At 42.4% G+C, this 12,488-nt stretch overlaps 1 protein-coding gene across 1 annotated transcript in view; it reads left to right on the forward strand.

The window, feature by feature from the left end:
• The window catches only part of LOC103625245 (polycomb group RING finger protein 3), an 89,714-nt gene that overhangs the window by 20,507 nt on the left and 56,719 nt on the right, over nucleotides 1-12,488 (forward strand). Inside the window, exons 3-5 of the mRNA XM_008644655.2 lie at nucleotides 1,061-1,116; nucleotides 2,129-2,239; nucleotides 6,571-6,659. Of these exons, the coding sequence (XP_008642877.1) occupies nucleotides 1,061-1,116; nucleotides 2,129-2,239; nucleotides 6,571-6,659 (256 nt within the window). The remainder of the gene's footprint in view (nucleotides 1-1,060; nucleotides 1,117-2,128; nucleotides 2,240-6,570; nucleotides 6,660-12,488) is intronic.

Raw genomic sequence — 12,488 nt, forward strand, 5'->3', positions numbered from 1 at the left:
CAGGCTGGGCTGACCGTATGGAGCAGGGGCTGTTCCGTTTTTCTCAGCGTGGTGCCGCGGATGTAGACAGGTATATGCGAAATTTGTCCTGAAGCAGCCTAGGATTGCGAAATGCAGTTTCTTGGAGACCTAAGCCAAGAAAGGAGATCAGAGAGAAACAAAAGGCGGCTCCTGCTGTGCACCATCGCAACCTCCCCGCGAGAACGAAAGGGCAAGGCAAGAGAGACTTTCTGCCTGAGCGACCCCAACCTTAAAAAGACCGGCTCCCACGGACCTCCGTGGTTCCGTTTCCAGCCACCAAGTCTTAAAGAGACAGTAACAATTTTGGGCATAGCACAGATAGATATGGAATACATTTTGGGTTACCCAGGACAATTCAGTCCATGTTTTGCCTGTCACCTCTTCCAATTACTATGCTTATCTCAAATTCCTCATCATCCTGGGTTTTGGCACCAAGGTTCCACCCTTTTTAGCTAGATGGGATGCTGAGCTATATGATGTTGCTCTTGGGTAAAATGTTGGATTATAAGAGCAAATGCAAATTTTCATTCCTTTGTTCTCTTCTTCTTTTTCCCTATAGGCGTCTTTCCTCGTGATTTTGAAAAAGCCCAGTACAGTTAATTAAGCAACTTAGCAACATAAGAGATTAATTAAAAGGGATAAGAAACAGTCTGGTTTCTAGAAACAAGTGTCTAGAAACAGGAAATAAAAAATGCTTTTGTCAAAATTGTAAAGGAATTTTGAGAATTATGTTACTGAAACACATCCAGGTTTATGGCATCTCTCACAGGATGCCATCCTTTGCATCATAATGACCAACCTTCCTAACATTTCTGTTAAACTTTTGTCAGTTCTTATCTTAGACTGAACCTTATCTGCAATCTTTCCTTGTTGCTGTTATCTCATGTTTGATATTTCAGTTACTCAAGATAGGTATTTTTATTTCTTACAAGACTTTAGAGGTTTGCAGAGTTGATTTAATACTGAATCTCTTTAAGAGAAATATTTTGAATTAAGATGGCTAATTTAAACCTTCAATTTTTCTTTTTTTCCCTGCTAGTCATGATAGAACAATGCAAGATATTGTTTACAAACTTGTGCCAGGCCTCCAAGAAGGTAAGTTTTCTACTATCACATATTTTTACTGAATATTAGATTTAGACATAGTTCCTTTATATTAATTAAAGGAGGAAGTGAGGAAAATGTTCATGGAGGGATGAAAAATACCATCTCCACTTCCTCCAATTTTAGCACTTTTTCTCTATACTTCACTTTTTTTTCAAATTTTAGACTTGTACTAGCAGTATTACTGAAAAAAACTTCAGGAATGAAAAATGCTGGTGTTATTTCAGGGAAGAGTAACAATATGTAAATTTAGGTAGCACTGCAACTTTTTCATGTTGGCATTCTATAATTTGCATACATTCTTCTTTAATAAACTGTGTACATATTCATGTCGGTTTTGACAGCTTTGCAGACTTCTCAGAGGTAGAATAGTAATGTAGTACAACTTTTGAGTTTCAGTGAATTTTTCTTCTAAGATGTACTTAAATCCTTTGCTGGTGGGTACATTTGTATTTCTGTTCTTATAATCTACTTTGACAATGAATCTGTAGAACTAAAGGAATGCTTTATAGTAATTGTTCAGTATTATTTTTCAACAGTGTTGCTACATTTAGTTAAGTAGAATATTTCAATCCATTTAAGCTCTCAAGTGAGTACATTATAGGACATTTATAAGCAATTTTAATTAAAGATATTATTTTAAAATTGTTTCTAGGATACTGGAAATCCGATATGTGGATAAATATTCAAAGCCAATATTTTTAGACAGAAATATCAAAGGTGAAAAAAACATAGTATGCTAAAGTATTTAAAATTGATTTTATATGTAATAACACAATGGTGTAATAATAGCTCTGCAAATGACTTGGTAGAATTCTGGCTCTCAAGAATAAGATTTTGATTAACTCAATTATGGAAACAAAAGTAGAGAAGTAGCAAAAAGGGCTAATACCACTTCCTGCCTGACAAGCTTCTTTTCCAGAACAGAGGAAGGTTTTGGAATACCTTGATAAATATTTTGGTAGAACATTATTCCTTAACTAATATTTACAATTTTAAACAGCGGAAATGAAAAAGCAGAGGGAATTCTATCACAAACTGGGTATGGAAGTACCAGGGGACATCAAAGGGGAGACATGCTCTGCAAAACAACATCTAGATTCACATCGCAATGGTAAATGGTCTTATGTTTATTCTGTCTTGGGGTGGGGGCACAGACTGCCATTAAGCTGCTGAAAGGATCTGTCAGAGGTAGGTGTCTAGCTAATATATATTATCACTCATTATTGTTGTGTGATATTGTACAAGGCTTTCTTGTGCTTATAAATTGGACTATTGTCTTAGTTTAAGGAAATTTTATGGGGTGGAAACTCTGAAATAAGTTCTATCCCCTTAGTTTTCAACCTCTCCCCTCTACCAATAAGGAGAGACAAATACGAAGATATATAAGTGAAAAAATAACAGTTTACTAAAAGAAAACAGCAATAACCAAGAGATACAAAGGCAACTGGTTCAACCCTAACCCATAAATGCGGAGGTCCCCCTAACTGTCCTGGGGAACACAGACAAAAATGGCAGAGTCCCCTTTCTGGGCCACGCGGCCGAAAGAGAACAAAGGAAACAACACGGCAAACGAGCCTCCGCGGTTCTAAAGCTCCCTTCTCCCCCCAAACAACGGAAGGGAAAAAAAACAAAACTTGGAAAAACTATTTTGTCCGAAAGGAGTCAATGCTGCCGAAACGCTGGAAGAAACTTCCCGGCAGTTGCAGGGCCGATCCCCTCAGCGGCTGAAAATTTATGAAGCGGCTACGACCTCCCGGCATGGCAGCGAAAAAGTGGTGGACTGCTAGCAGTGGCTGGAAACTTGTGGAGTGGGTCTAACCCCCAGCAACGGGCGGCTGCGGGCAGCAGTTGACAAGCCCCCTCCCCCCCCCCAGCAGGCGGCAGTGGTGAAGGTATTGCGAAATCTTCCGGGGCACGGAGACAACAAAAGAGAGAGCTCCGTGTGTCCGTTCCCGGTTTTAAAGGGACTCAGTACGCCTTCCCCTTCCGTGAACCGGGGTGAAATACAGAGGTTCTGCTTCTGACTCCGGGTCTTAAGGAGCCAGTAAACAGACTTCGCATATTGACGCGTGGAATACACGATTTTGGGTCGCCTAGGTCAACTAGGACAACTATATACAAGAACTCACCTCTTAAACTTGATTCAAAGAAATCTACTCCACAGTAAGGTACTGTAAAGTAAAGCACACCTCTATTGGCCCAGCCAGGGGAGCACGCAGGGGTTAAAACCTCCATATGCTTGTCCACCATGTTCATCTTACAGAGGTTATTTATACATTTACAAGTTCGGCATCTGCCCTTTTTGTTCATTTATCTAAAACTTACAATCTTAAGGGGTTGGGGTCTTACATAAGTTGTGGTTTCCTTATCTTAGGGTTACAAACACGGCACACTAATCTAATACATTTATCACACACCTATTTTGCTAATACACACAATTTTACTATTACACACTTTGTTGCTATATTAGTTATACTTCATTTATAATTGTGTATTATGTTCCTATTCTCTTATTACATTTTTCTACCTTTTGTGACAGTTCTATTTGTCATTAAAACGGCAGTTAGCATGCGTCTTCCTTCTTATCGCTTAGCCCATAGGGGCTAAGCCCTTGTCCTGCAGAAAAGTGGTTAGCCAAACTCATTAGGTCACATTCCTTTCCCTTATCATCTTAGTCCACTCAGGCTTGGTTTTCTTTTCAAGACCAGTTAGCGTTAGGTATACCATCTCCTATTCACTGATCATTATAGCCCCTTCCAGGGCTAGGCTTCTTGTCTTGCAAAAGCAGTTGCAGTCGAGCATAGCAGCCAACACCCAATTTTTATTAATCTATATACTAAGATGCTGTCTTGGGGTGACTTTATGATGTGTATCCCATATTGCTGCCCTATGCCCAGAAATTAATTTTTGTGCCTTTCTATGCCTTTAAACTGAGCCTGAGAGGGGGAAGGAAAAACTGAGTAAAACTTTTTCAAAGCAGTTTGCAGCTTGTTCAAGGTCACACAGAGATAGCGATTTTTTTTTTTTTTTTTTTCCCAGCTGTGGCAGGGGAGGGAGGAAGCACCCGGCTTGCTGCTCCCCGAGTCAGTTTTTTGGCCAGTTTCAGCTTCTTTTTCTCCAGAGAGAGACTGAGAGTTGAATTTTTTTTTTCCTTCCCTGAAATTTCGGATTTTCTCCCTTTTCTACTGGACTGCTTCAATATCAGAACACATCGGGAGGAATTTCCACCGAACACAGAGGGCCTGGCCCTGGGCCAAGCCCCAGCTCCGAGGAGACCAAAGGGAGGACTCTAACACTTTCCCAGGTTTTTCTCTCCATAGCGAGAGATTTTATTATTTAGCATTATTTTCCTTTTCCCGTGTGTTTGTTAAATAAATAGTTTCTATCTCTTTCACTTTCCTTCGAGGAAAATTTATTTTCCCCGAACCTGGTGGGGGAGGGGTGGTGACCTGCCTTCTATCAGAGGATATATTTCTAAATTTGGCCAAACCGGTACAAATTTAGTAGCGCCCAATGTGGGGCTCGAAGGAAAGTGAAAAAAACCTGTAGTAATTACATTATGGCTTATGTTAAAGGAGTCCTGTGTTTCAAACTCACCATCTAAGTCCCATATTGTTTTACATCACACTTGTTTATAGAAGGTGTTCTTTCAGATGGCTGTACTGTGTTCCTGGTGAAGATCTTCAGTAGTATCTGTGTGGGAACTATGATAAGAAAAGGTTAATTTTATTGCGACCCTAAATTGCATTAACTTCAGAAATTGTTAATGTTAAGTGTAATTTTGTGATAGAAATGCTGTGGTGGTGTTCTGGTTTGGCCAAATTTAGAAATATATCCTCTGAGAGAAGGCAGGTCACCACCCCTCCCCCACCAGGTTCGGGGAAAATAAATTTTCCTCGAAGGAAAGTGAAAGAGATAGAAACTATTTATTTAACAAACACACGGGAAAAGGAAAATAATGCTAAATAATAAAATCTCTCGCTATGGAGAGAAAAACCTGGGAAAGTGTTAGAGTCCTCCCTTTGGTCTCCTCGGAGCTGGGGCTTGGCCCAGGGCCAGGCCCTCTGTGTTCGGTGGAAATTCCTCCCGATGTGTTCTGATATTGAAGCAGTCCAGTAGAAAAGGGAGAAAATCTGAAATTTCAGGGAAGGAAAAAAAAATTCAACTCTCAGTCTCTCTCTGGAGAAAAAGTTTTCCTTCCCCCTCTCAGGCTCAGTTTAAAGGCATAGAAAGGCACAAAAATTAATTTCTGGGCATAGGGCAGCGATATGGGATACACATCATAAAGTCACCCCAAGACAGGTGGTTATACTCAAAATGTATGTGTGTGTGTGTGTGTATTTATCAAAGGGTAAAAGAATTCTCAAATTTGTGACTGTCGGGAAAGCATATCAGTTTTACAGAATAGTGAATGAGTCCTGACAAATTTGTAGCAGTGTCTTGAACTGATTTTCTGGGAAGCTTTGGATTACTGTCTACATTCCCACTACCAAGACTACAGCTGCTTTCCAGCTTTTCTCCTGGCTACAAAAGAAGCTGTGAGAAACGAAGCCCACTCCTCTTTTTTGGGGGGGTTTTATAAATTTAATAAGGGACAATAGGGGACAAAGGTCACTTAAAGCAAAGGACAGCTCAGGGTGCTTAGCTCAAAGCCAGAGGCACCCCCACTTATACAAACTTCCTGGTTATATGCTTTAACATGCATATTAATAAACCACAATGCATATGCATAGTTTTCTGTGAACTAATTTACATTTTTTAAAGAAGGGATTAACATAGTTCCTCCCCTGGTTTGCCTTTTAGAGCATGTGTATTATGATGTGAGGGTCTTTTGGGGTCTTCTCTGATGAAGGCTCAGGTCTTCCTCACATCTTGAACTTTTCAACTTTGTCTTTGGAGCATGCACAGTTATGGTGTTCCTAGGTCTTTCTGGGTCCAACCTGTTTGAATTCCTTTCTCATTAGCACATCCTGCTGCTTCTCTTGTCTATTTTTGAGATTATCCACCTGGCTTTCCATTTTTTTAAGCATTAAGCGATTAGTTAACCATATACTAGCTATTACATAGTATAAAAAGTTATAATTCAAATTATATAGGTATCTTATAACTCAAGCTATATAATCATCTTGTAACTTTAATCCTAGTTATAATGTTAATTAGTAAATACCTGCATAGCAATGTTATTCTTAACATGCACATAATATTTCCTAACATATTCTAATACTTAATATTTCTTACATTTCACTACCCGCAAAAGCCAATGCTATAATAGCTGTTTATCACAAAGCTGATCATGCCTAATTACTTACAAGCCTAATTACTTAAAAAACCAAACCCAAACAAAAACCCCACAGTTGGTCTTATAGTCTTGACTTTGTTTCAGGATTACCTGTCATCTGATACATATAACAATTATTGTAATGCTCTTCTTTCTTCTGAAAGGTGAAACTAAACCAGATGAAAATTCAAACAAAGAAGCTTCTGAAGAAAAACGAGAAGAAAATAACGACTATCATCGAAGTGATGAACAGGTGGGTTTACTTCTGATATAGGGCATTTATTAGTTTTATTTTGCATTTCCACTTTAAATTATTATTTTTCTTAGATAAACTTTGTTCCCACTGACAGAGACAAGACACAACAGTCTTCCATGCTTTTGTGTATACTTGAGCTTCATCTTTTTTAATTAGGTAGCTGTGGAGAAATATGGTTTTGAGAATTTCATTAAGGTTTGATAGTTATAACTATTTCTGAGTTTCCTGAATACTGGCTAAACTCTGTGTTGGCTTTCATCTCAACTAGATTTCAAGTAATTTGGACCTTTTATCTGAGAGTCTACTCTCATGTAACTCTGGTGCATCAGGACTGAATATGCTTCAATAATTAGAATGAAAAGATTTTTATACTTAGTATTTAGTGTCATGTTTCAAACAAAACGTGTTTGAGTGTGAAACTTGCTATTGGAATACAGAAGTCACTGCCTTCATGTTTCCCGGATAACTGTCCAAAGTAAATTAAATTTGGGTTAATTTTCCATTTAATGATAGTGCAATGGTTATATTCAGATGGATTGTGCTTTGTATCAGATCATTTAAGTGCACAGAATAAAACTTATCCTAAAGACCTTAGACTAAATAAAAAAAACAGATGAAGAAAAGAAGAAGGAATTGAAGGACAGAGATCAAAAGGCCCTTTTTCCCCATATAATCTTTTGAACTTCAAAAATGTGTTTTATCATTTGCATCAGTAATTTTTAAATTTCAAAATATTATTTAAAAACATGCCTTAAATATTAAACTATGTTACTGGATTCAGATGTTAGATTAATGTATTGGTTTAAGACAATTTAAAGAGGTGGGAACTCTAAAATTAGTTACCTCCCCTTAATTCCAACCAATCCCTTTTCACCAATAAGGAATGAATACGAGTGGATATAAGTGAAAAAAGATCAGTTTACTAACAAATGGAACAGCAATAGGCAAAAAAATAGCAGTAAATAACTGCTTGATACAAAACTGCTTAATCTCACAAACCCCATGGGAACAGAGACCCGAAATACCGGAAATACCCTTCCCAAGGTGGCCACATGGCTTGAAAGAGAAAGGGAAGATGATGTCACACCCTTCCCTTCCAAGATGGTGCCCTCAAGCGACTGCGTGGTCCCAGGAACAAAGGGACAAGATGGCAGAAACCCCTACCGAGAAAGGCAGGAGCCTACAGAGCAGTTCTAGCGGTAGATGAAGACTTGCCAGATCGTGTGGGGTCTGTGCAACCTCTCGCCTCTTCCTCCTGCTGTTTGCTGGGCTCCCCTGGTGTGCTGCTGCTGTACTCTGCACTGTGGATGGGGGGGAGGGGACCAGTCCATTGGCACCAGCACAGGGTGGCCCGATCCCAGGAACTTCCTTGCTTTTTTTCTCACTGCTGGCAGAATTTGCAAAGTTCACTTTGAAACAGTTTCTAATTGTGAAATGCAGTCTTTATGAGTGTCTACCATTGCAAACCCAAAACAACCACCTTCAAAGTGGAGCTCCTGCCTTCAGCAAAAGCTGCCATGAAAGAGAGAGCGTCTGCTTCCATAATCGTCTCTCTTGGAGTGGGGGCCAATTGAATTGGACCAGCTTGCTGGAGCAGGGCTGCCCTGCTTGGTGACAGACAGGCACCTGTGGAATTTGCCTCCAGGCAGTGCAAAACCACTAACTGCAGTCTCTCCAAGACAAGGAAAGAAAAAAATGAAGAGAACCCAAAAAGGGAAAACTCTCTGCCTAAGCAAAGACCAAGAAGTCAGTGAGGCAGAAACCACTCCACAAAAGAGCACAAGCTGCCTGCTTGAGCAGACTTAAAAAGCACCTGTGTTACCACACATACCCCCCTCTCCCCCAGTTTCCCTGCTGCGGGGTCTTAAAGAGACAGTAAAAATTTTGGGCACAGATAGGTATGGAATACAAAAACAGCTTGGGTTACCCACGTGTCCCAGTTTGAGACAAATTCAGAGGAACATCCAAAATGAACGTCCTCTGATAGAAGGCAGGTTACAGCCACCCCTCCCCTACCAGGTTCGGAAAGAATTGTCCTCGGAGGAAAGCGGAAAAAAAAGTTTTATTTAACAAGCAGAGTGCACGCAGGCACGGGAAAAAAAAAGAAAATAATGCTAAATAATAAAACCTCTCGCTGTGGAGAGAACCTGGTAAAATTCAAAGTCCTTTGTGGGTGTGGCTTTCTCCTCTTCGGAGCTGGGGCTCGGCGTTGGCCCCTCCAGGCTGTGGTGTAGGGCCTCCTGGTATGTTCTGGTGTTGCTGAACAGTCCAGAAGAGAAGAAGAAGAAACCAAAGTCCCAGGGCTCTGTGCTTTAGCTAACGAACAAAAAACTAGCAAAAAACCAAGAGAATGCCACTCTCTTCCCTGCTGCAGAGAGCCGAGAGCTGAGAAAAACACCCGGGAAGATGCTTTCCTTGGCTTTGCAGCAGCAGAATGCAGGGGAGTGTGTGTCCTTGAGCACAAATCGCTCTGAAAATTTGCCTGGCTTCTCTCCCCCCTCTCCTGAGAAACAGCTTAAAGACACAGAAAGGCACAGGATTCATGTCTGGCATAGGGCAGACGATAGGGAATACAGTATCATACAGTCACCCCAGGACACCACGTCAATTAGAAACAGTCATTAAAAAGTGATAATGGTTTTGTCAGGGAGCAGCAAGGGCAGACTGCTAATCCATAGGGGCAGGGAAGCCAGGAGCCAAGAGTGACAGCAAGGCAGACAGGGGCACTGACCTCACCAAAAAGGGATTCAGTCCCACAATACCTGAATAAGGATAGCATAGCAGCTCTGGTGACAGTGAACAGATTCAGTCACAGTCGTGATCATCAGGAAAATCTTTAGTAATGAGGTAGGTCCAAGGTTAAGCCAGAAAGTAAAATCATTAAGTTGAATTCAGGTCTAGAGATGACAGTAACCAAGGTCATACACTGTTGCTGCCTGTTCTGAGCTTCCCCCTCCCTCTCCCCAAGACAAGCCAGGACTTGCCTCTGCCATGTGCTCTGAACTCCTTTGTTCCAAGGGCGGGCAAAACCAAATGTAACTCGAACTCTTTAGCAGTGTCTGATTGGCCAGTCACCCCAGGTCCGCCCCCAGTCCTCCCCTTTCCCCTTCTCCGAATAAAAGAGATGGTCGAGGGAGGCCCCGCCCTCTCCTGGCTCAGCTATCTTCCTGTGGCTATCTCTGGTTGTCTGTCTCATTTGTACGCTTCTGACTGTCTGGGTTGCTCGAGGCTTTCTAAGGCATTGAACTACAAGCGCCAGCCGGTAAAAAGCTGAGAAGATACCTCCCTCAATGCACAGTCCAGTGATTACCAAGCCAAGTCTGTAGTGACAAAACAGGCCAAAGATCAAGCCAGGAAGTCCAATCTGTGGGTCAGGGTCTAGGCCAGGCACAGGCATGGCTGCAATGTATCTCATGACAGGAGGGAGCTTTTGCAGGAACTCAGGGAAAGAAACAGGATTTATTGCCTTTGGAAAAAGGGGCAGGCAACTCAGGAAGTGTTTAAGGATGTTCTTAGGATATGCAGAAAGAAAATTTGAGAGGCAAAAGCTCAGTTAGAACTTAATCTGGCCACTTCTCTAAAGGATAATAAAAAGGGTTTTTTAAAATATATTAATAACAAAAGGGTGGCCAAGGAAAACCTCCATTCTTTATTGGATGTGGGAGGGAATAGTCTCCAAAGATAAGGAAAAGGCTGAGGTACTTAATGACTTCTTTGCCTCAGCCCTCCACAGTAAGACCAGTAATCCTCACAACAACTGGCCTGGTGAGCTGGTAGACAGGGACAGGGAGCAGAAGGAACTCCCTGCAACCCAGGAGGAATTAATTAGTGAGCTGCTGAGCCACTTAGACACTCACAAGTCTATGAGACTGGAGGGAATTCACCCAAGGGTACTGATGGAGCTGGCGGAAGAGCTCACCAAGCCACTCTCCATCATTTATCATCAGTCTTGGCTAACCAGAGGGAGTCCCAGATGACTGGAGGTTGACCAATATGACAACCATCCACAAGAAGGGCCAGAAGGAAGATCCAGGGAACTACAGGCCTGTCAGCTTGGCTTCAGTGTCCACCAAAGTTATGGAACAGGTCATCTTGAGCACGATCACGTGACACATACAGGACAACCAAGGGATAAGACCCAGACAGCATGGGTTTAGGAAAGGCAGGTCCTGTCTGACCAACCTGATCTCCTTTTATGACCAGGTGACCAACCTAGTGGATGAGGGCAGGCTGTGGATGTTGTCTACCTGGACTTCAACAGAAACTTTGACACCATCTTCCACAGCATTCTCTGGGAAAAGCTGGCAGCCCACAGCTTGGATAGGTGCATTGTTTGCTGGGTTAAGAACTGACTGGAAGGCTGGGCCCAGAGAATGGTGATGAATGGTGCCGCATCTGTTTGATGACCGGTCACTAGTGGTGTTCCCCAAGGCTCAGTATTGGGGCCAATCCTGTTTAAAATCTTTATTGATGATCTGGATGAGGCAATTGAGCAGATCCTCAGCAAGTTGTGTAGGAATGTTGATCCACTGGAGGGTAGAAGGGCTCTGCAGAGGGATCTGGACAGGCTGGATGAGGTTCATCAAGGCAAAGTCCTGTACTTGGGCCCCACAGCTCTATCTAACACTACAGGCTTGGGGAAGAGTGGCTGGAAAGCGGCCCAGTGGAAAAGGACCTGGGTGTGCTGGTCGACAGCTGGTTGAACATGAGCCAGCATGTGCCCAGATGTTCAAGAAAGCAAATGGCATCCTGGCCTGTATCAGAAATAGTGTGGCCAGCAGGACCAGGAAAGTCATTCTTCCCCTGTACTTGGCACTGGTGACACCGCACCTTGAGTACTGTGTCCAGTTCTGGGCCCCTCAGTTCAGGAAAGACATTGAGGTGCTGCAGCATGTCCAGAGAAGGGCAACAGAGCTGGGGAAGGGTCTGGAGCACAAGTCTTATGAGGAACACCTGAAGGAGCTGGGGTTGTTTAGCCTGCAGAAGAGGAGGCTCAGGGGAGACCTTCTCACTCTCTACAACTACCTGAAAAGAGATTGTAGCCAGATGGGGATCAGTGTCTTCTCCCAGAGAACTAGTGACAGGACAAGAGGGGACAGTCTTAAGGAGCACCGGGGAGCTTTAGGTTGGACATTAGGAAGAATTTCTTCACAGAAAGGGTTGATAAACATTGGAATGGACTGCCCAGGGAGGTGGTGGAGTCGCCGTCCCTGGAGCTGTTTAAGGGAAGACTGGATGTGGCACTTACTGCCATCATCTAGTTGACATGGGGGTGTTCGGTCATAGGTTGGACTCCATGATCTCAGAGGTCTTTTCCAACCTACTTGATTCTGTGATTCATGCAAGGGGACCAACCAAGGACGGGATCTTCAGCTTAAATAATGTTGCTAAATGGAGCAGTGTGAGCTCCCACTGAAAATTCTTCAAGCTTTTTCTCAACTCTTCATTCACAACAGTTTCATGGTCATACAGCTGCTTATCAAAATTGGCCCTGAGCCCAGACAACCAAACCCCCAGAGGGGAGGCTAATGAACTCAAGGTCCTGACAGGGTTTCATATTAGATATCTCACTTGGGCCTTGACCTAGGCTGCTTCTGAACTCGTTGGAACCTATTCAGTGTCCCAGTTTGAGACAAATTCGGAGGAACATCTAAAATGAACGTCCTCTGATAGAAGGCAGGTTACAGCCACCCCTCCCCCACCAGGTTCGGAAAGAATTGTCCTCGGAGGAAAGTGAAAAAAACCCTATTTATTTAACAAGTAAAGTGCATGCAGGCACGGGAAAAAAAAGAAAATAATGCTAAATAATAAAACCTCTCGCTGTGG

The sequence above is a fragment of the Corvus brachyrhynchos genome, unplaced genomic scaffold (assembly GCF_000691975.1).
Source record: "Corvus brachyrhynchos isolate BGI_N302 unplaced genomic scaffold, ASM69197v1 scaffold110, whole genome shotgun sequence".
Lineage (NCBI taxonomy): Eukaryota > Metazoa > Chordata > Aves > Passeriformes > Corvidae > Corvus > Corvus brachyrhynchos.